The sequence below is a fragment of the Monodelphis domestica genome, chromosome 5 (genome assembly GCF_027887165.1).
Source record: "Monodelphis domestica isolate mMonDom1 chromosome 5, mMonDom1.pri, whole genome shotgun sequence".
NCBI classification, from domain to species: Eukaryota; Metazoa; Chordata; class Mammalia; order Didelphimorphia; family Didelphidae; genus Monodelphis; species Monodelphis domestica.
This window is the reverse complement of record NC_077231.1, coordinates 93,658,475-93,679,998: the sequence shown is the minus strand read 5'-3', so window position 1 is coordinate 93,679,998 and position 21,524 is coordinate 93,658,475. Positions and strand designations below refer to the sequence as shown.

General features: G+C 43.2%; 1 protein-coding gene across 1 annotated transcript in view; it reads left to right on the top strand.

Moving 5' to 3' along the window:
- NUAK1 (NUAK family kinase 1) overlaps positions 1-8,504 on the top strand; it is an 82,093-nt gene extending 73,589 nt beyond the window's left edge. The window contains exons 6-7 of the mRNA XM_001374620.4: positions 412-544; positions 3,770-8,504. Coding sequence (XP_001374657.1) covers positions 412-544; positions 3,770-4,911 — 1,275 coding nt within the window. The 3' untranslated portion in view covers positions 4,912-8,504. The remainder of the gene's footprint in view (positions 1-411; positions 545-3,769) is intronic.
- The last annotated feature ends 13,020 nt before the right edge of the window (positions 8,505-21,524 follow it).

Genomic DNA, 21,524 nt, shown 5'->3' with positions numbered 1-21,524 from the left:
AGCATAGATTATTTTTGTATTTCCATATTCCACAAAGACTAAACATAGATTGGGGGAGCAGCTAGGTGTCTCAGTGGATTGAGAGCCAGGTCTAGAGATGGGAGGTCCTGGGTTTAAATCCAGCCTCAGATACTTCCTCGCTGTGTGACTCTGGACAAGACACTTAAGCCCCTTTGCATAGCCCTTATTGATCTTTTGCCTTGGAACCAATACACTGTATTGATTCTAAGATGGAAGGCAGGAGTTTAAAAAAAAAAAGCTAATCATCTATATTTTATATATTTAAAAACATCGAGGTGGGGTCTGTGGTCTTTATTAGATTGCTGAAAAAGGGTTAAGAACCCCACGTCTAAGTAGATTTCGATGGGGCTGGCTTTCATCTCTCTTCTGTTTCTTGCCCTCCTACTCCAGGTGGACAGCTGGGCCCTGGGCGTATTGCTTTACACTCTGGTTTATGGGACAATGCCTTTTGACGGCTTTGATCATAAGAATCTCATCCGCCAGATCAGCAGTGGTGAATACCGAGAGCCCACGCAGCCTTCAGGTGTGTAGCCGAGCTGGGAGAGTGGCTACCAAGGGATGATGACAAGGCTCAGGATTGTTGTCTTCCCAATTGCCTTGGTTTTTTACAGCAAGTATAACGGGGTCTCTGGTCTCCCAGTTGTCTCCCCAAACCCCTACTTTGACAGATTGACAGCGGTGCCCTACAGAAAAAAGATGGGGGAGACAGCTTCCCGAGAGATTCCTTACGACTTCCTTGGGAAATTCTCTGCCCATCCCAACCTCATCTCCTGCTTCAGGAGCTTTATGGACCCTCCTCTTGCTCCCTGCCACTTTGAAATAGCCACAGAATTATGGAGAAGGGAGAAAGGTTCCGGTAACAGTCCTGAGGATGGTTGCTAAGGTCACGGAAGCCAGGCCCTCCCTGTGCTGGTGACTGCTGTTTTCAGCCCCTGATGTCTGTGGTCCCACCTCCCTCCCCTTTTATTCCTCCTTCTCCCTTTTAAAAATTAGTTAGCCCTTCCCCATTGCAGGTGTTAGGTGCACAGTCCCCCTGCAATCAGGAAAATCCACAAAGTTTTTGGGCTGCCCCTCAGTACCATGGAATTCTGAATTTTTTTCTTTTACGGAATGTTTATAGTTTACAATTTACTTAAATTTTGGGTGAAGGATACATTTCTGAGTTTCTAAACCTTTTCTGTGTTATCTGTGGCTTCCTTAAAACACCCCCCAAATTCTCATTTAATGTCTTATGCTGTATGACTCATCACTTGTTTGTATGGGTATAGGATTGGGGTTTTGGTTTTAAAAGGTGACTCTAATACAAAAATGAACAATATGGAAATAGGTATGGAGTGATAATACATGTATAACCCAGTGGAATTGCTTGTCAGCTCCCCAAGAAGGGGGGAGGGAAAGGATGAATCATGTAACTATAGGAAAGGATTTAAAAATTTTTTTAAATGAATAATTTCTCATGCTAACCTATAATATATTGATGTCGTGATGGGGAAAACTGCGATACAGAAGGGATACGTATATTTTTATTTGGTTGCAGCTGTCCTATCTTACCATCTAAATTCAACCTGACATTTTTTTGGATCATAATTCTGGTCAGCCTATAAAGAAACCTCTTTCCTTTGTCCAGCTGTAGCTAATAGGTAGAGAATGTAGCCCAAGAACAGTGGCCTGAATCGGCCAGGAGGGGTGGAGGCTGGGGTCAGGCAGATCTTAGCTTCTGGAGAATTTGGCCTATAAACTGACCTCAATTGGGAGAACTTTGTTTTTTTCCCCCTTTAACCTCAAAAGGTCGCCCCCATAAACCAAGATATATGGTAGGTTTGTCTGGCTTCCAGAAGTTCCAGCAGGGTCTTTGCAGCAGGGGCTGGGAGAGCAGAACTTTCCCAGCTGTCATTTGAGAGTAGTCCCCGACACAGATCAGTTCTCTTGCCTGACCCTGAGGTGGGAGGTGGGTTATATGAGAAAACAGAGGAGATGGAGAAAAAGCATGACACCATGAGCTGGCCTCAGAGTCAGCATAACCCGTGTTCGTGTCCTGCCCCTGACTCCCACTGTCGGGGTGATCCTGAGAAAGTCACTTAAGGTCTCCATGCCCCAGACGACTCTTCAAGACAGAAGATGTTCAAAGACTGGAAGAGATCTCAGAGGGCCACTTTGTCCTGAGGGGTCCAACACTCACAGCCCCTTGTGACCTGAGCCAGATTAAAATGTAACTGAGAAATATTTTAGAAAATAAATAGAAATAGAGAATGCTGGTATGTGGTTTTCTAAGCCACTATGTGGACTCCCACTTCTGTTTGAGTTTGACACCAGTGACCTGGTCTAATTGCCTCATTTCACAGTTGGGGAAATTAAGGCCCATAGAGGTTAAATGATTTCTCTCAGGTCACACAGGCAATTTACACTGAAATGAGAATTTCCTCCCCTACTCTTTAAATAAATAAAACGTGGTGTGAGCAGCAATGGAATAGGGAACCATGACCCACCCCAACCAAAGTATCGACATGTCCTCAATTGGCTGTTACCTTCCTGAAGTAGAGAGAAAGTCTTTGCAGTTGTGTAGATGTTCCTGACCTCAGTTTGTCTCTCTCTGATATCTGGGTATGGTTTTCTAATTAATTAGTTATTTACATTTTTGTTGTCATGCAAAATGTACTCCCATATTGATTATTGTAAGAGCCACATCATGCATAACCCAAACCCCCAAATAAAACCAAAGATACCCTGATGTGGAAGGCAGTTCTTTCTCTGGAGGTGGCTGGCATTCCCCATCATAAGTCTCTCAGCATTGTCCCAGATCATGCATTGCTGAGAGTAGCCAGGTTTTCACACATAATCATTGCCCAATATTGCTATTACTGGGTACCATTTTCTTCCAGTTCTACCATTTTGCTCTGCATCCGTTCCTGCGGATCTTTCCAGGTTTTCCTGAAATCATTTTGTTTATCATTCCTTATAGCACAATAGTATTCCATAATTTATTCAGCCATTCCCCAGTTAATGGGCATCTCCTCAATTTCCAATTCCCCCCAAAAGAGCTACTATAAATAATTTTGTACAAATAGGTCTTTTCCCCTTTTTTATTATCTGGGTATGTTTTGCCCATGCCCCACGCTCATTTCTCATTCCTCTAAAGGAAGGCTTTGCCTGTCATTTCCAAATAATGGTGTGTGTGTGTGTGTACATGTACATATATTAAACATTTTATGCACATAAAATATATATTTATATATTTTTAAATATACACACACGTGTGTGTGTGTGTGTGTGTGTGTGTGTGTGTGTGTGTGTGCATGTACAAGTGTCCCCTCTAAGTGATTATTTGGTCATCTGTTTATGTTTCCTTTTTGGGGAGGGGGGAATGATACAGGAAGACTCTTGTAGGCTTATTCCATAGGTCACAGCTTTTTTCCCCCTTTCTGCTCATTTTTCTCCTTTTTCCTAAAACAAAAAAAAAGGACCAGAGTTGATGGAAAGAGCAGAAGCTCCATGACATGCCTCCATTAATATGGAAAACCATTCCGCTCCTTGACAACCCACTAGCACATTACCCAGAGGAGATGATGAGCCTTAAATAAGAATTCTGAGGCTGTTTGCCTCCAATTCTGTAGTATGTCTTGGCTCACAGCTTCCATGACGTTTTGCCTTCATGGCTCCTCTTTAATTGTTTGCCCGTCCCGCTATCACTCTTCACAGCTAAATTTTCATCCTCTTTGTTAACCAAAGACTTTTCTGCTCTTGGTCTTAGATGCCCGAGGACTGATCAGATGGATGTTGATGGTCAACCCTGAGCGCCGTGCCACCATTGAGGACATTGCCAACCACTGGTGGGTCAACTGGGGCTATAAAAGTAGTGTTTGTGACTGTGATGCTCTGAGGGACTCGGAGTCCCCCCTGCTGGCCCGCATCATCGACTGGCACCATCGCTCGACTGGCCTTCAAGCAGAGGGGGAGACCAAGGTCAAGTGCTTGGCCAAACCCGGGGCCTCGGAAGGCGCATTGGAAAGACAGCGGTCCCTGAAGAAGTCCAAGAAGGAGAATGACATCGCCCAGTCTGGCCAAGATGGGCCGGCGGAGAGCCCGTCCAAGTCCGGCTCCAAGAGGCCCAAGGGCATCCTGAAAAAGAGAAGCAACAGTGAGCACCGGTCTCACAGCGCAGGCTTCATCGAAGGGGTGGTCAGCCCCACGCTGCCGGCTGCCTTTAAAATGGAGCAGGAGTTGTGCAGGACTGGGACCCCCCTGAAGAGCCCCGTGGAGGCCGAGGGAGCAGGCACACTTGGACCCAAGCAGTCGGCGACGATGCCCAAGAAAGGCATCCTGAAGAAGACCCAGCAGCGAGAATCTGGTTACTACTCCTCTCCGGAACGGAGTGAGTCGTCGGAATTGCTGGATAGTAATGACGCGCCGGGGGGCAGCAGCCTCCCCTCCCCGGGGACCTCGGACTCGGCCCGGGGGGGCTACCGGAGGAAAGGCATCTTGAAACACAGCAGCAAGTACTCGGCAAGCAGCACGGACTCCACGCTGGCCAGCCCGGGGGGGCCCGCGCTGGAATCCATGGAGGAGCGGGGCGGCCCGGGCGAAGGGCTGTCTCGCAGCTACAGCCGCCCCTCCAGCGTGATCAGTGACGACAGCATCCTGTCCAGTGACTCCTTTGACCTGCTGGACCTGCAGGAGAACCGGCCTGCCCAGCAGCGAATCCGGAGCTGCGTCTCCGCCGAAAACTTCCTCCAGATTCAGGATTTTGAGGGACTTCAGAACCGGCCGAGACCTCAGTACCTGAAACGGTATCGGAACCGGATGGTGGACAACAGTTTCTCCCTGCTCACGGACATGGATGATGTGACTCAGGTGTATAAGAAAGCCCTAGAAATCTGCAACAAACTTAATTAGCGGCTGGGGCGGGGGGTGGGGGCACAGGGAGCAATGGGTCACCTCTGAGCTGGTGGGGATACCTGCCTGGTTACCGGCTTATTGATAGATAGCAAAGATCTGAAAACCTCCTGAACGGGTGTCGTCCTTTGCCAGAGCCTGTGCATGTGCCAACTGCATGACAGAGAACACCTGCCCACTTGCCCAGAGCTCATTTGGTCTAATTAGCATCTACCTGACACCGTCTGTCCTGAGGACCCAGCAGCGGGCACGAGGGTCGTGGAGATCTCTCTCGAGAAGCTTCGTGCAGGCTCCTTCTGGGCGGGGCAGGAGGGGACAACAAAACTGGGGAGACCGCCATGGGTAGAGTCAGTCCCCAAATGAGGCTACTGATCCTCCTTCCCGGGCTGGGGTCCGTGTGAGCCACCCCTGAGCTTCCCGAGGTGCTGGCTGTGCCCAGGCCCTCCCCAAGCCTTCTCCGCGAGCTGGGAGCAGGAGCATCAGTAACTCCGGCTCCTAGGAAGCCATTGGATAAATGCCCTGAGAGGAGGCAGGCACCCCCAATGGAAGGCTTGACCTTGGTCACAAGAGTGTTTTGGATTTTGACGGGACAGATGCATAACCAGCTCTTGGTTCCTGGCCCCATATGTATGCCCTCCATCTCCTTCTTGCTGCCCATCATCTCTTTGTCCATCTCACTGCCCCATTCTCATGGCTGCCTGGGGGAGCGATGGGGGTGGGGTGGGAAGAGGGAGCAAAATTCTAGACTCTAGGGGGCTCCCCCACTCGTTTTAAACTCTGAGGCTCCAGGGGAGCAGGGAAGTAAAATGAGCAGCAGACACAGAGCTGGGGGAGCAGGGTCTTGGGGTTTAGCCGAGATGACTAAAGCTGACTCCCCACCTCAGGAAACGACGTCTTGTTAATCTTTTCTAAGGTTGCAGTATTAACTGGAATGCTGCCTCTCAGGCCCCCAGTCACACAGTGGACATCCTCATTCATATCCTATCTGTAATCTCCAATGGGTTAGCTGGTTTAGTCCCGCCATGTTTACTGTCTGCAAGCCTTGCTGGAGGGAGTGTGCCTGTGAGTTGGAGAAATTAGAGTAGGTTGCTTCTAGAATGTTAGCAAATGGGAAGGGTATAGCATGTCGGGTCAAGTGATGGAAGGGCCATCAGAATGTGCATCCCCCCAAACAGAATGGAGCCCACTGGGTTATAAGGGTTTGGAGAATGCACCAATTCTGGGCTTTTAAAATGGAAGCTGCTGACTTCTGCTGGATCATAGATTTAGAGATAGAAGGAACTTTTGAGGCCAAGTTTGAATCCAGGTCTTCCTGCCTCCCATGCCTAGAGTTAGCCCCACCCAGCTGGAGGAAGAGTTAGGGTTCAGAACCCTTACATGGGTGAGGATTAGATGGCTGAGCTCAGAAACACCAAGGTAGCAGCCTTAGAGATTCTCCATCCTCCTCCTGGGTTCTCTTAGTTGGGAGGGTATCACCAGGCTCTGTGTAAGAGGCATAGCTGTTGAAAAAGGCCTGGGAAGATGAAAGAGACTCTCTGGAGCATCCGTTATGCCATCCAGAAAGGGATCTGACTCTTCACCAGGAGGGTACTGGTTTGCTCCCATCTTAACCCATGCATCAGCCAGCCAACCAATATTTATGAACTATTTACTATGTGCCAGGCACAGTGCTAAGCAATGGGGATATGCAGAAAAAAAACAAAAACAAAAAAGAATCCTTGCCCTTCAAGAGATCAGCCTCTGGATTCCCTAGACTGGTGGTGGATGGGGCCAGAGGAAGGGGCTAGCCCCCAGGAACGTTTGAACCAGAAAGGATGCGTGGGATTCTAGCACCCAACATCCGTATTTTACATATCAAAGAAAATCAGATAAAGAGGTGTGAAGTGCCTTCCTTAATGTCCCACAGAGAGTTATCTGGAGAGGCAAGACTTGAACTCAGTTCTCAGAACTGCCAATCAATCTATGCTCTTTCCACCACATACTAACAGTGTTGTCCTCTAATTTAATTCTTCCTCTCACATGCACTCCCCAAGGAAAATGGCTATTTCCTAAAAATGCATGCCCCAGGGGTAGAAGCTCCAAGTAGCTTCTCCCCACCTCCTGCCATTTTGTACCTCCCAAAGTCAACAGATTTATGATAAACTGAACCTTCTTTGCTGCCAGCCCTTCGTAGACCATAGCTGGCCTGGTCAAGAAGCCCCCTTGCATGATTCAGGTACCAAGGCTGCAAATGTGCCCATTGCTTGTAGCACCCCTTTTTTTCCCTTTTGCCAAACAACTGTTAATATCCTTCAAAGGATTTTGGTGCAGTATCCAAACCCATCAAAATCCCAATTTGCTCCCATGTACTCTTACCCTCTCAACACACCCTTTACCCTTCCTGTACTGTACTTCTGTATTCCATGTGGTGGGCAAAGATCATAACTTCAGAGCTGGAAGGGACCTCAGAGGCCATCTAGTCTACCCCCCCCCCATTTTACAGATGGGGAAACTGAGGCTTAGGAAGTGTCAAATACCAGTTCAAAATCACAAAATGTCATAGGATCATTGATCTAAAGCCAAAGGAACCTCAGGGGCCATTAGTCCAACCTCCATATTTTCAGATGGGGAAATTGAGGCCCAGGGAGGTTGTGACTTTTCCATGGTCACAAAGGTAGTTTCAGAGGTGGGATTTGAACCCAGAACCTCTAATCCCAGAGCCAAAAGGTTCATGGATTCTCTTGAAGGGAATCTTGAAAGAGAAAGCAACATCTTAAACCAACTTTTTTTTTTGCTGGATTCTAGCCTACCTGTTAACCAGTCCTCACAGGAGTGATGTTTAATTAATTTCCATGGAATTAATGATGCTGGAAAGGGAACCTGGTGTTTCAGGTATCCATCCCTCATAGGCAAGACCCCTCGGTGTCTCCGTTTACACATCTGCCCAATGGGTATACCAATCCTTCCTTCCCTTCATGGGTGAGCTGCAAATCTTCCCTAATGTTCAGAAAGTGCTTTGAGATGCCAGGAGAAAATCAAGTGTGGTTACCTGGATTAACCTCTATGTTCCAGTGAGCTGGTCCAGGTATCGGAAGCATTTTTTTTTTTCAGGTTGAAACAGAGGGGAGGAGGGTGTTACCCAGGCCTGCTCTCTCAAGTACAAATGTGAATGAATGATCAACTGCTTATTGCCAGACTGGAAATGTTCTGTAGGGATTTTACTGGCATGTTATCATTCCTAGAAGATTAAAAAAGAAAGAGAGAGAGAGAGAAAGGGAAAAAAAAACTTGACTGCACATAATTGTTTCACTCAGTGTTGTGATTTTTATTTAATTTCTATTTTTTTTTGTAATACAAAGTTGACTTTTTTATTTGAATTTGTCTTTTTTTATTTATTGGTCTGAAAGCCATTTCAAAGGTATAATAATATATTTGGTGTAATTTAATTGGTGCAGTGCGTTTGAAGGCTCCAGCCAACATTGGTTTTCTCTCATTGGTTTGTTTGAGCTCAGCAGCACATGGGAAAAAGCTGGAGAACTCACCCAAAGTGTATTTTTCATTGAATACTGATTTTTTTTTAAGGTTAAATAAAAAATGCAACAAGCCGAATGGAATTGCTGTGACCTGGTGTCCTTTTATCATATTTTGTCTGTTCTTTGGTCTCTTCTCTTCTCTTCTCCCCTCCCAGTCCCGTGGATGTCCCATAATTTAAGATTAGCTGGAAGAAAGCATGAATGAATTTTCTATCACAGAACCAGAGGGTCTTTGAATCGGTGGGGACCGTCTAGTCCAATTCATACAAAGGACCATAGATCTAAAGAGAGAAGGGACCTCACTAGCCATTTATACCAATTCTTTCTTGTCTAGATGAGGAAACAGGCCCAACTGTAAAAATTAAAACTTAATACCAAAAGTTATTTATTTTAAGAGTTTTATTAATGATCATTAGAAATAAAGGAATAAAAGGGATATAAAATAAGGACCATAAATATAAAATAAGGCTGATCAGCCAGTTTAAAAAGCCCACTTTACCACCACCAAGCTCCCTGTCATAATACCAAAGAGGGAGAAAGTGGGACTGCCCTACAGTAAGTAGATAATGACAGGAAATCAGTAGACTCCTGGGAAATGTAGTTTTTTTTAATCCTTCCCTTTCATTTTAGAATCAATACTGTGTATTTGCTCCAAGACAGAAGGGTGCTAAAGGCTAGGCAATGGGGGTTAAGTGACTTGTCCAGGGTTACACAGCTAGGTGTCTGAGGTCAGATTTGAACCCAGGACCTCCCATCTCTTGACCTGACTCTCAATCCACTGAGCTACTTAGCTGCCCCCTGTAGTTCTTTTTTAGGGTAACAGATTTTCAGTTATACACAAGGAAGTAAGTGACTTGTCCAGGGTCACACAGGCAGTGAATGATAGAGCTAGGATCTCAATGTCCCCTGACTCTAAAGCTTAAAAACTTTCCACTATTTCTTATTTTGGAGCTGGAGGGTTTTACACGAATATCCACAAGTCATAAAAGGATCGACAAGGCAAGGGTGAACTGTGGAGACTTGGACTTTGGCAAAGTGATCCTAGGACAATTCAGATTCATTCGTCATGTAGCCATTGAGTATTTACTGTGCCTACCATTTTGGGGAAGAGAAAAGAAGCCTATGAAATTTTCCTCGTCTTCAAGGAGATTCCACTCTTACTGGGGAGACAAGACAATGTCAATGTAACCAGTGGCATTTCAGATTCAATGGGACACCAGCAGAGAATAAAATTCTTCCATAAAAGATGTTGAGGAAGAAGTTGATTTAATGTCAAAAGGTATGGTCATTTGGGGAGTGTATGGGTGTGATGCTCTGAAAGACTGGGAATCTGAAAGGTCAGTGTGGAAAGGAGTCTTTGGGGAAGGTTCAGTGGAGAGCTTATTTTTTAGATGAAGTTTATTCATTGGTCTTCCACTGGAGCAGGGATTCTTCTTTGTCTAATTCCTTATACCTTACCTTTTATCTTAGTATCAGTTTAAGATAGAAGAGTGGCAAGGGCTAGGTAATTGGGGTTAAGTGACTTACCCAGGATAAAAGCTAGGAAGTGTCTGAGGTCATATTTGAACCCAGATCCTCCAGATTCCAGGCTTGGTGCTCTGTCTACTGTGCTACCTTACTGCCCTTTTTTCCCCCTACTGAACATTGGTGACTTTATTGATGATAAACAACATAGGACTCTATGCTCCTCCCCTCCTACTTCCAGGGGTGTTTGGGGGCAAAGAATGCGAGTGGGGGATGAGATCTCCAGTAGAGATGCATAGATTATGGATGTGGGCTCCCCAGTGGTGGAATTTCTTTTTCTTTTTTCTTTATTTTTTTTTGGCTGAGGATGAAGATCCAGGACTGGTATGGGTTAGCAGAGACAGTGAGAGGTCTGAAATGAGAGGAGCTAGATTTACTTACTGGTATTGTGGGCATGAACTGACCATTCCTTTTAGTCTCACTTTTCCCATCTGCAAAATGGGAATTATAAGAGCCATCACTAATTTCCTAGGTGATTGTATATTTTGTAAACTCTGTAGCATAATAAAATGGGATGGATTTGTTTCCTGGATCTCAAAGAATAGGTATCATTTCATGGAGGAGGGACATTAATGATAACACCTTGTATTTATATAGGTCTTTCAGTTTTCAAAGGGATTTAGATTTTCTCAATTGAGTCTCACAATCACCCTGTGAGATAAGAATCATTATTTCTCTTTTTCAGAAGAGGAAACTGAAGAAGACAGGGGCAAGTGACTTGCTCAGGATCATACAACTAGTGTCTGAAGCAAGATTCAAACCTAGATTTTAACAGCCTAACCACTAACTAAACTTGACCCAAGGGGGTCCAGTAGTTTCATTCTTCTTATCCCAAATTGGCTAGGATAGAAGATGAATGTTTTAGGTTAGCTAGGTAAGGGGAAGTCAAATTTTAGTACTTAAAATGATGGGACACTATGGTGGGACTAGGGTGGAGATGTTGTGAAAGCATTCAATTCAACAAGCTTTTATTCAGCACCAACTGTTTGCAGAGCACTTTTATTTGGTGCTGGGACAGTGCAAAGTTTAGCTAAGATATGGCTTGGAGCTCATAGTCTGGTAGAAATCATTTCAAGGTTAATCTAGTGATAGTACGTATGATAAATTGGAGGAGTTGAAGATTCTGGATCACAGATCTAAATGCAGAAGCCTCCAAAGTCTTTTTAGTACATGTCCTTATTCCCTAGCACCCTTTCACAAATGAGACAACCAAGAACCAAGGAGGCCAAGTTACTTGCCCAGTCATATAAGTAGTAAGTAACCCTACAATATGTTTCTAGGAAATTTCATGGCAAAGCAGACCATTGTGACAAGAATTTCAATAGCAGTTTACTCTTCTTTTCTCATGTAGCCTCTCCAGCTTCCCTCCCTCTCTGTCTCTCTCCTTCCCTTCCCTTCCTTCTCTTTTTTGCCTGCCTCTCTCTCTCTCTCTCTCTCTCTCTCTCTCTCTCTCTCTCTCTCTCTCTCTCTCTCTCTCCTTCTCTCTCTCTCTCTCTCTCTCTCTCTCCTTTCTCCCTTTCTCTCCCCCACCCCCTAATCTCACTTTCTCCCCCACCCCTTTAAAAATGAGATCCCAACTTCATCTGGGGACCATGTGTTGAGGAAAGCAGCCATCTTTCATTAAAACAGTACAGTCACAGCTGATCCAATTTACAAGATTGCCACACATGCCTAACAAAATATTGTATGACCAATAAAAATACTGTGTTCCATGTAATGCACTAGTAATTAATGTTGTAAACCAGCTTTTTGAGCAGCCCTCATATCTTGCACACAAATGAAAAAGAACCTTTTCTACATTCTTATTCCTAGGGATTGTGCTCAGATGGTTTGCTTATTCAAGCCAGGTAGCCTGGCAAGAGACAATGCTGAGTACCTTGGATTTGCAATGATGGCTTCCCATCTGTTGGTGACTGCCATCTCCCTCTTTTTTCAACAACTAGGATCATGTTTTCCTTCAAAAGAAGAGACTTCTTCCTTGATGCTCCATTCTCATTGTTGCCTCTCCATTCCCTCCCTGTGCTCTAAGCTCTCACTACTGACATTTTGATGACCATCATAGCTCTAGCTGGTGTTTTTGACCTCAGGAAGCATGGGACAATGGAAAGGAACTGGCTTTGAATGCACAAGACTTGAGTTTATAGTTTGCCTCTGATGCCTAACTTAATCTCCCTTGGCCTCAGTTTCCTCACCTCTAAAATGAAGTCATTGGATTAGATGGCCTCAGAGGTCCCTTCTAGTGTTAGAACTATGAACCAGTGACCCTGATATTATCATAGAAGTGGACACTCATGACTAATGCTCTTGGTTTTGAGGTCCTCTTCAAGAGGAAGGATTCTAGACTAGCTCCAGTGAAAACAAAACAAAGCACTGCCATGGCCAGAGAGAAAGAACTGTAGTGAGATTTGGTGGAATGAGTACTGGATTTGGAATCAAGAGAACTTGAGTTCAAGTTATAGTCCTTCCACTCATTCTTCATTCCACTCATTCATTGATTCATATGAATTATATATATATATATATATATATATTATATATATGTATGTATATATAGTAGTTCAATACTAGTTTGGGAGAGAGGGCATTAGCAAGTAGGAGGACTAGGAAAGGCTCCTTGTTTGTGATAGTACTTGAGTTGAGTCTGAAAGGAAAAGAGGGATATTATTGGGTGGAGGTGAGGAGGGAGGGAATTCTTGGCAATAGATTTGGCCAGTGCAGATGTCCAAAAGATGGGACATGGAATATCATGTGTGAGGAATAGAGAGAAGGAAAAATTGACTAGATCATAGAATTCAGGAAGGGCAGTGGTGTCCAATGAGTCTGGAAAGCAGAGGTATTTAGATGGCTCAGGAAATTAAGAGCCATACCTAGAGGAAGGAGGTCTTGGGTTCATATTTGGACTCAGATACTTCCTAGCTTTGTGATCCTGGGCAAGTCAATTAACCCTTGTTGCCTAGCCCTTACCATTGGCTCTTCTACCTTAGAACCAATACATAATATTTATTCTAAGTCAGAAGGATTTTAAAAAAATGAATCTGGAACTAATTTGTATGGAGATTTAAAAGGTAAACACAGGAGGCCTTACATTTTATACTAGAGACAGTAGGCAATCAATAAAGTTGATTGAGTAGAGTAGTGCTCATATGGAAAGTCTGATGGCTTTGTGTAGGACATCTTGAGAGATTTTGAGGCAAGGAGACCAAGCAGCAGGATTATTTTGCAATAATCTAGGTGAGAGGTGATGAAGGCCTGAGCAAGGGTGAAATCTATGTGAGTAGAGAAAAGGGAATCACCATGAAAGATGTTGAGAAAGAAAAACAAGATTTGGCAACTGATATAATTTGAAGAGAAACAGAGACAAAGATAGAAGCTGACAAATGGAGGAAGAGAGAGACAGAAAGAGAGAGGGGTGAAGGGGTGGAGTGGGAAATTAAGAATAATCCCAGGATTCTGAATCTGGGAAAATGGAAGGATAATAGTACTTTTGACAGATACAGTGATACTTGGGGGAGAGAGACAGTTTAGGGGGAAAGATAATGAATTCAGTTGGAGAGAGGAGTGTCCTGCCTCAGAGAGAGGTTAGCCTTAAAAAAAAAAAAACCTAGGAGAAAGAAGTGTAATGGTGGGAGCTGATTGAACCAATCTTTAATCAACTAGTCAGGCAAAGACATTAAACTATGTATCCAAAACTTTTTATTGGGGGCAGCTAAGTAGCTCAGTGGACAGAGGGCCAAGCCTAGAGATGGGAGGTCCTGGATTCAAATCTGCTCTCAGACATTTTCTAGTTGTGTGATCCTGGGCAAGCCATTTAACCCCCCCCCCCCCCCCCCCCAGGGCCTAGTCCTTATCACTCTTACAATATATAGTATTGATTGCAAGATAGAAGGTAAGGGCTTTTTTTTTTTAAGCTTTTAATCCATTTGGAAGGAGTAAAAGCCATTGAATGAAATGAATTGATGGTACATAGGAAGTATTTTGAGATCAATTAAGGAGATTCAGTCTTACCTTTGTATAAAATAGTAAGCCTATACAGAACCTGGACTTTTGAGTGATAGACTAGCTCAGTTGTGGAATTAGTTCTAGCTAAACCTTTGAGAGGAAATTCCTTGGGGGTGGGGAAGGATTGAGAAGAAGAATCTTGTCCAGAGAGTGACTTTGTGGACTTCAAAGATTGGAAAGTCAAGAAATGAGGATGTTTGAAAGTAGGAAGTGGCAGGATCTCACTTCCAGCAACTAGCTCAGTCTGCAGAGGAATAATAAGGTCAAAGGGGAACCAACAATTCTCCTTATTCAGAACCAACAGAACTTCTCAACTGGGTGATAGGGAGCATCTGTTCCTCTGCTCTGACCCTGATCCAAATCCATGTCAGGAACTTGTAGAGTTCACACTAGTAGAGCAATAATCAGACTTTACCTTGAATTGGACTGCCTTGGAAGCCCTGAAAGCATGCAGGTCCCATCTTGTCTTTCAGAGCTTGGAATAACACAATACTCAATACGCTAAGAAATTAGAAATAGGACTGGTCCAGATCTTCCCTCCAGCAATGCTATAGAATGCAGACTTAATATCAAATCTGAAGTTAAGAATTAGGTTGGAAGAATAGGCAAGCAAACAAAGAACCCTACCATAATGATCCTTTATGATGGTAAGGATGCTCAAGACACAAATGTAAAAGAAGAGAGTGACTCTGAAACATTTATAAGCAAAGCCTAAGAGAAAAACACAATCTAGCCACAAACTCAACTAGAAGTTCTTGAAGACATGAGTCAAAAGCTTAAAAAAAACTAAAATATGTTTACAAGTTGAATGAGATCAATTGAGGAAAAAATTGGAAGAGAAATGAGAACTATGGAAGAATGAATTAGAAAAGGAATTAATAGGTTGGCCCAGAGGTACAAAACCTTGCCCAAGCAACAAACTCCCTGAAAACTGGAATGGATTGAGTAGAAAGCAATGATTTTGTGAGGCAACAAGAAATATCAAAACAAAGTAAAAAAACTGAAAGAAGAGGAGACATCTATGCAAACAAGAAAGGAGGGGTGGGAGAAACAGCTGACAAACATCATTCTGATTTGGACTCGTCAAAAGAAGGAAGAGTACATGCATGTAATCTGGTACAATAGAAGGGAAAGGAGAAAAGAGGGGAAGGAGAAATTAGGAGGGTAAATTAAGTATGGATTATTCCTAAGCAAATCAAACTCTGAAGATTTACAAAAATGTTTATTACTCTCTTTGAGGTAGCAAAGAATGGGAATATGAGATAGTGCCCCTAAATTGAAGAAAGGATGATCAAGTTAGGGTACATAAATGTGATGGAATGATTACATGGATCAGCATAATAACTAACCAGAAACCCAGAGACCTAATGCTGAAACATGCTATCTGCCTCCTGAAAGAAAGATGAAAGACTCAGAATGTTTGGGTTTTTTTACATTGGCCAATGTGGAAATCTGATTTTATTCATTATACATATTTTAATGAGTTAGGGTTTTTCGTGTGTGTGTTCTCAGTTGAGTGAGTTGGGATAAGAGGGCAAGAAGATATAATGAGTTATTAAAACAAGCAAACAAACTCCTAAAAGTTGGATAATTTTGGACTTCTTTGGTTGTTCTAGCAATGTCCCTGAAACAGCAGTGGCTGCTGGAAGCCTCTAATTTGGAACAAAAGAGATACTAGACACACTGAAGAAAAGTAGCTTTAATACTTTACAAAGAGCTCAGCAGAAAGCTGTATCATACCTAAAGGTATTTTCTCTCTCTGCAAAAGGAAAAAAAGATATCCATCAAACAAGAGACCCAGTTATCCCTATTGTCAAAAGTATTATGGGGAACTGACTCTAAAGTATGGAGGAATCAGTATGAACTTGGGCAAATCATTCCCTTTTGCTAGTCTTGTTTTTCTTCTTTTTTCTCTACTACACTGTAAAACAAGGGAGTTGGACCAGATGACTTCTACTTTTCTTCCTTGTACTGGACTGATGATGCTATGCCTCCGATAATGTTTTAAGACAAAAGTTGCAGAGCAAGAACTCCTTGGCATGGCTGGAGGAAGCCCCTCACTGATAGTTCTCTGTCTCCCACCAAAAAAAGCATCAAGGTCAATGGTTCTATGCTTTTGTGAACTTTTAAAACCTCTAATGTCACTGAGTGTATTACTATTCTTACCCAGCTTTGCTAATTTAACAAGGCTGCCTTTCTATGCCTTTTGCTAAATCATTGATGGAAGTGTTAAACATTCAGCCTATAAAAGAACTGCATGGATATAATCAAGACTTAAGAAAGTGGAGGCCAAAGGGAGAGGATCATTTCCCATCATCTTCCTGATGACATTGACCAGGCTCTATGGTCTCTGTTTTCATCTCTTTAATTCTCCAGCATAGAATGGGAGGAGGGAAAGAATGTGCCTCTTTCTTTTTTCCACAGCAGCTTGTCCATCTGCTATTCCTTAAGTGTCCATGGAAAGGGAGACCTCCAGCTGATGGGACGCTCCCACCAAGCCATTTGATTCCAATAGCCGTGAGCATCTAGAGTTGATTGTTCCCTAGTCAGTGGAAAGCAGGCATCACCCACCAGCAGCCCTGCACATGTTTTCCACTGCAACCTTGCCTTGAGGGTGCTGAGATTTCTGGGGCCTGGATGCTTAGGGGGTCCTTCTGAGTGACATTTGTTTGGAATTGCAAAGTGCCATATCCCAGACATAGAAATCCAACTAGAGATGGGCATGGTTAGAGCTACTTCCAAAGCCAGGCAGACCTAAAATTTTTCAGTCAAGGCTTGTTTAGTGATGGGACTCCAAACACTATTTCCAGAAAAAAACATAGATTCATAGAGTTAGAGCTAGAAGAAACTTTATCAATCTAGTCTGTCCCCTCCCATTTTCTTCCTTCCTTCCCCAAAGACAATCAAGAGAATGGAAACAAATGAGGAAACTGAGGCTCATGGAGTAGAATTTGAAATAAGATTTAAATCTTGTTTTTGGCTACTCCATGGAGCTGGAATGAGTATTTACAAAATCTATTGCCAACCATTTTTTTCATACTGACTTCTGATCAGAGTACCCTGACCCTCTATTTATGTTCCTGTCAAACTCACCTATTTACTGTTTCTTTCCCATAGCATGCCACCTCTGTGTCTTTGTATGTAGCTGTCCCCTGTGCTTGAAATAATCTCCCTCTTCACCTTTCCTGCTTAATTTAGGTGCTACTACTTATGGGAGATCTTTTCCCACATCCCCCCCAGGTGAAGGTTCTCATAGTGTGTGTGTGTGGACATGACAATGCAAAATATGATTTGTATTTTTTGATTCATGTTCCCTTATAGATTAAGCTCCTAGTGGTCCAAGAATGCTTTTTGGTTTATTATCTCTGTATCCCCAGATTCTAGCATAGAGCCGTGCACACAGTAGGTGCTTGATAAATATTTATTAGGTTGAATTCAAGTGAATCTAGAGAGTTAGTTTTCTGGAGCAAGTCATGGAGAAAATGAACCCAGAGATCTCATTTCTGGATGCAAAATAAGAAAGGCCTATGGACCAGAATTTGTGAATCACCAAGGAGAAAAACATGCCAAGTCATCAACCATTTGAGCCAGGAGGGAAATCTTTAAATCATTGAGCTTTGGTCCACAAGGCAAGTAGATATATATGAAGCAGAGCACAGTATATGTGCTAGGACTAAGGAAGCCAAGGTCATTGGGTACATCCTCATGTGCTTCATTTAGCTGGGTTCTTTTCCAGGTCTTTTTCCATAGACATTGTGCTTAACTCCAATCAGGCAGCTCTCAAATGCTGGGCACCAAGGGGATGAAGCCAAGGGATCTGGGTGGTCCAGCTTGCCATCCTGAGAACTGGGAAAACAACTTGTTTCATAGATAGAGCAGAATGAACATGGTTTCTGGAGTCAGAGGGCCTGATTTCAAATTTATAGTCATGGACAAGTCACTTAGTTTCTCTAAGCCTCAGTTTCTTCCTCTGTAAAGTAAGGAATTTAACTAAATAACCATTAAAGTTCCTTTTAGTTCTAAATCCATATTCCTGATTCAACAAGTCTTCTATGTAACCAGGTATGTGCTAGGAATTGACAATATAGAGAAACAAAAAAAAATCTTGGCCTTCAAGAAGCTTATCATCTATTCAAAATTAAAGGTCCCACTGATGATGTCTGAGCAGACAGACATAGGTAGGTCCAAGTTATTTTTTACTAGATGGAAGCTGACTATTTTAGGTAAGAGCTTGGGGCTCAAGGAACAAAATTGAAAAGTTAGTTTTCCAAGGAAATCATACATTTGTGTATCTTGTACCCAAATTTGGATCAATAACCCATGATAGAATCTGCAGAGAAGTGTAACAGAGTCCTAGAATTCATGTAGTAAGATTGCTCTGGCAAATGGGACACTAGAGGGTAATGGGAAGTCCTCAGCAAGAAAAGTCAGGAGATTTTATTCTTTGCTTTGTTGCCAACTCTCAATATTACACTGGCTAAGTCATTTCTGTGCTGCGGACCTCAATTTCCTCCTCTACAAAGTGAGGGGTTTAGAAAACACGATACCAGGGTCCCATGATCTCTGACGGCCAGGGGTCTGTGACTTATTACCCTAGCATAGATGAAAGATCAAAGAAGTGCCCCAAAGCTACTCTGAAGGAAGTTGTCACTGCTGTTACATAGTCACAGCTGCTCAGCCCTTTGGTTAGCTCTGTTGAAAATTTCCAGGACTTTGTTGTACAGTTGAATGTGGGAAATTTTCTTGAGGGATGCATGAAGCATGGAAATAAAAATACATTCAGGAAAAGCTCCCTAGGTAGGCAGACTCCAGAGCTTGGACCAAAGATGTTTCCCCTTTTCTTGATCATAGTGGTAAGAGCCACTTTCAGAACTCCAGCCCAGAGGATTGAGCCCTCCCTGCTTTTTATATGTTGCTTAAAGGCAATCTCAGGCTGTGCTTCACATCCAGACATCATTAACCTCTGGCATTGTCCCTCCTCCCTTGTCTTTGAATCAGAGTAGAGAGTAGCCATGGTCATTCAGAGTGGGGATGGCACCATATTCTAGAGAGAAAGGATAGAGACGTTGTTGATGTACCAGGTGTTCTGTCCAACATCTGGGAAACTGAAGGGAATGTATATTTGCGTAGGAGTAGGTGAGTGGGACTCTATTATCTGAGTTTCCTCTTTCCAGAAAAAAATAGAATGGCTGCCCCTTTGGGGAGCAAAGATGTTGTGAGACCATTCTTTCAGGACAGGGTAATATCAGCCACCCAGTGAATGCTAGGCAGGTTAAGGAACACATTTACTCCTTTGAGACAAGCTCTATTGCTGAAGCATCAGAGCACTGTCAATTCAATAAAGATACGATAGGAATGTCGGAAATTTTTTCAGCATTTTATTTTGTTGTAAGTTGAGTTCCAAAGCTCATTAAGTATGGGACGCTCTTCTTATTAGTGGGGATCAATGCCTTGCACCTGCATAAAGGGCAGCGGAGAGTTGGCAAGAGTGGGAAAAAAGAGCTCCATTCTCTCCAGACTTTTCAAGTCTTTTCAGTCTCATGAGGCTCTGAGGCCACTTTAGACACTTCTGGCTTCCAGCTTTGAGAGATGATGGATGATGTCAACCCCATTGTAGGTTGCTTTTGGAAAGAAAATAAGAATCTGGGAAGAGGCCCACATGAGAGGAGCCCGCAGTTTCCATCATGTCTCTATCCCCAATTTGCCATACTAGAAATTTAGGTGAGTTCTCATTCTCTCTGTCTGTCCCTTCTGAGCTGTCTGGTATCTTTTCTTCTATGCACACCTTCCACCTTCTCTGATTTCTGTTGTGCTATTGACATGCATATAATATATTTTGCTATTCACTATATGTGCTCATTGCAAAATTATACGTAAAGCTTGGGATCTCCTTTCCCCATCACTGTTAATAAATAGCCATCAGGAGTTTAGCTTGCACCTGCAAAACTACATCCTCTACATGAATAATATTTAAAGGGGCAGCCAGATATAATTCTAGCCCAATATCTCCTCTCTGAGGAGAGCAGAGCAGCCCCCATCCCTATCCTGCTTCCCCTCATGGCAGTATCCCTTGGAGAAGAGAGAGGAAGCTAGAGATATCTATTCTGCCTCTCATAGAGCCCCACAACAACACTCCCTTGCTATATGTGGGGGAGCCACGCTTGTGCCTTTGGAATACAGTATTTGCCTTGAGTTCCAAATCAGATATCAATGTCTGGCCTATGATGGGGTCCAGAGTCACAACAATCAAGCTCTTTCCCCCTCCTCTTTCTGTGCTTCTCTTTCCTCATTCTGTCAAACTCTCAATTCAACTCATTTCCCTCCCTCTGTCTGTCTGTCTGTCTGTCCTTCAGTCCTTACTGGAAATTTCAAAGTTCACCCTCTTTTATCACTTATTAAAAATATATATGAGGGGGAAGCTGGGTATCATAGTGGATTGAGAGTCAGGCCTAGACAGGAGGTCCTAGGTTCAAACCTGACCTCAGATACTTCCTAGCCGTGTGACCCTGGGCAAGTCACTTGACCCCCATTGCCTATCCCTTACCACTCTTCTGCCTTGGAGCCAATACACAGTATTGACTCCAAGATAGAAGGCAAGGATTTAAAAAAAAAAATATATATATATGTATATGTATATATATATATATATGACTGTGGAAATCAATCATTTAAAATATGATGCTTTATTGAGAGAGAGAGAGAAAGAGAGAGAGAGAGAAAGAGAGAGAGAGAGAGAGAGAGAGAGAGAGAGAGAGAGAGAGAGAGAGAGAGAGAGAGAGAGATGGGGGAAGAGGCGTCTGTCTTGGGTCCTAGACTTGGGAATTACCAAGGGATTACAGAGAAAATGCAGGGCACTGCCACAAGTTGTGACCCAAGAGGAATGCCCAAAAATTCCCAGAAAAATTCCTTACTTATAGGAGAATCCTGATATAATCAAGTCTCCCAGAAGGGATTAGAACATTTTACAATAGTTGGAGACAGAGTGTTGAATAGTTTTACATTGGCTTTACAATGAATACATTCAAGCTAATTAACATCTTCAAGAGATTGGAGAATAGCTTCCCAATGGACATGTCCAAGCAAATCAATATTTGAAAGAAATGACCAGGAAGTTGGAGACAGATACAGAGGGGAGTAGTTCCAGACTGGATTATCTAGGAGGGGCTGATGAGAGGACCATTGAAGCCATTGGGTTTGACCTCTTGTTAGAAGCTTCAATAATCCAAATACAAAGATACAATAGGAGAGTCTTCTCTGTTGTCTTCTAAGTCTTCTTTGTCTTCTAAGACAAAAGGGTACTCAAGATTGGTACCTAATATTTGGTTGAGACCCCACAATCTGGTTTGGTTGAGAGTACTTCAGGATTTAAGACCATCAGCCAGGGACTCCTGCCTGGGGCAATTTCTAGATGACTCACTTGAAGCTGTAAAGCTTTTGTAAGAATGAGTGTGGGAAAAGACACCAACCTTTAGATATTAATAACTTTTAATAACTTGAGAATAACACACTAATTTCTCACTCTACACTCTTCCTTCCTTCCTCCATCCCTCTTTACTTCTTTCTTTCCTACTTTCCTCA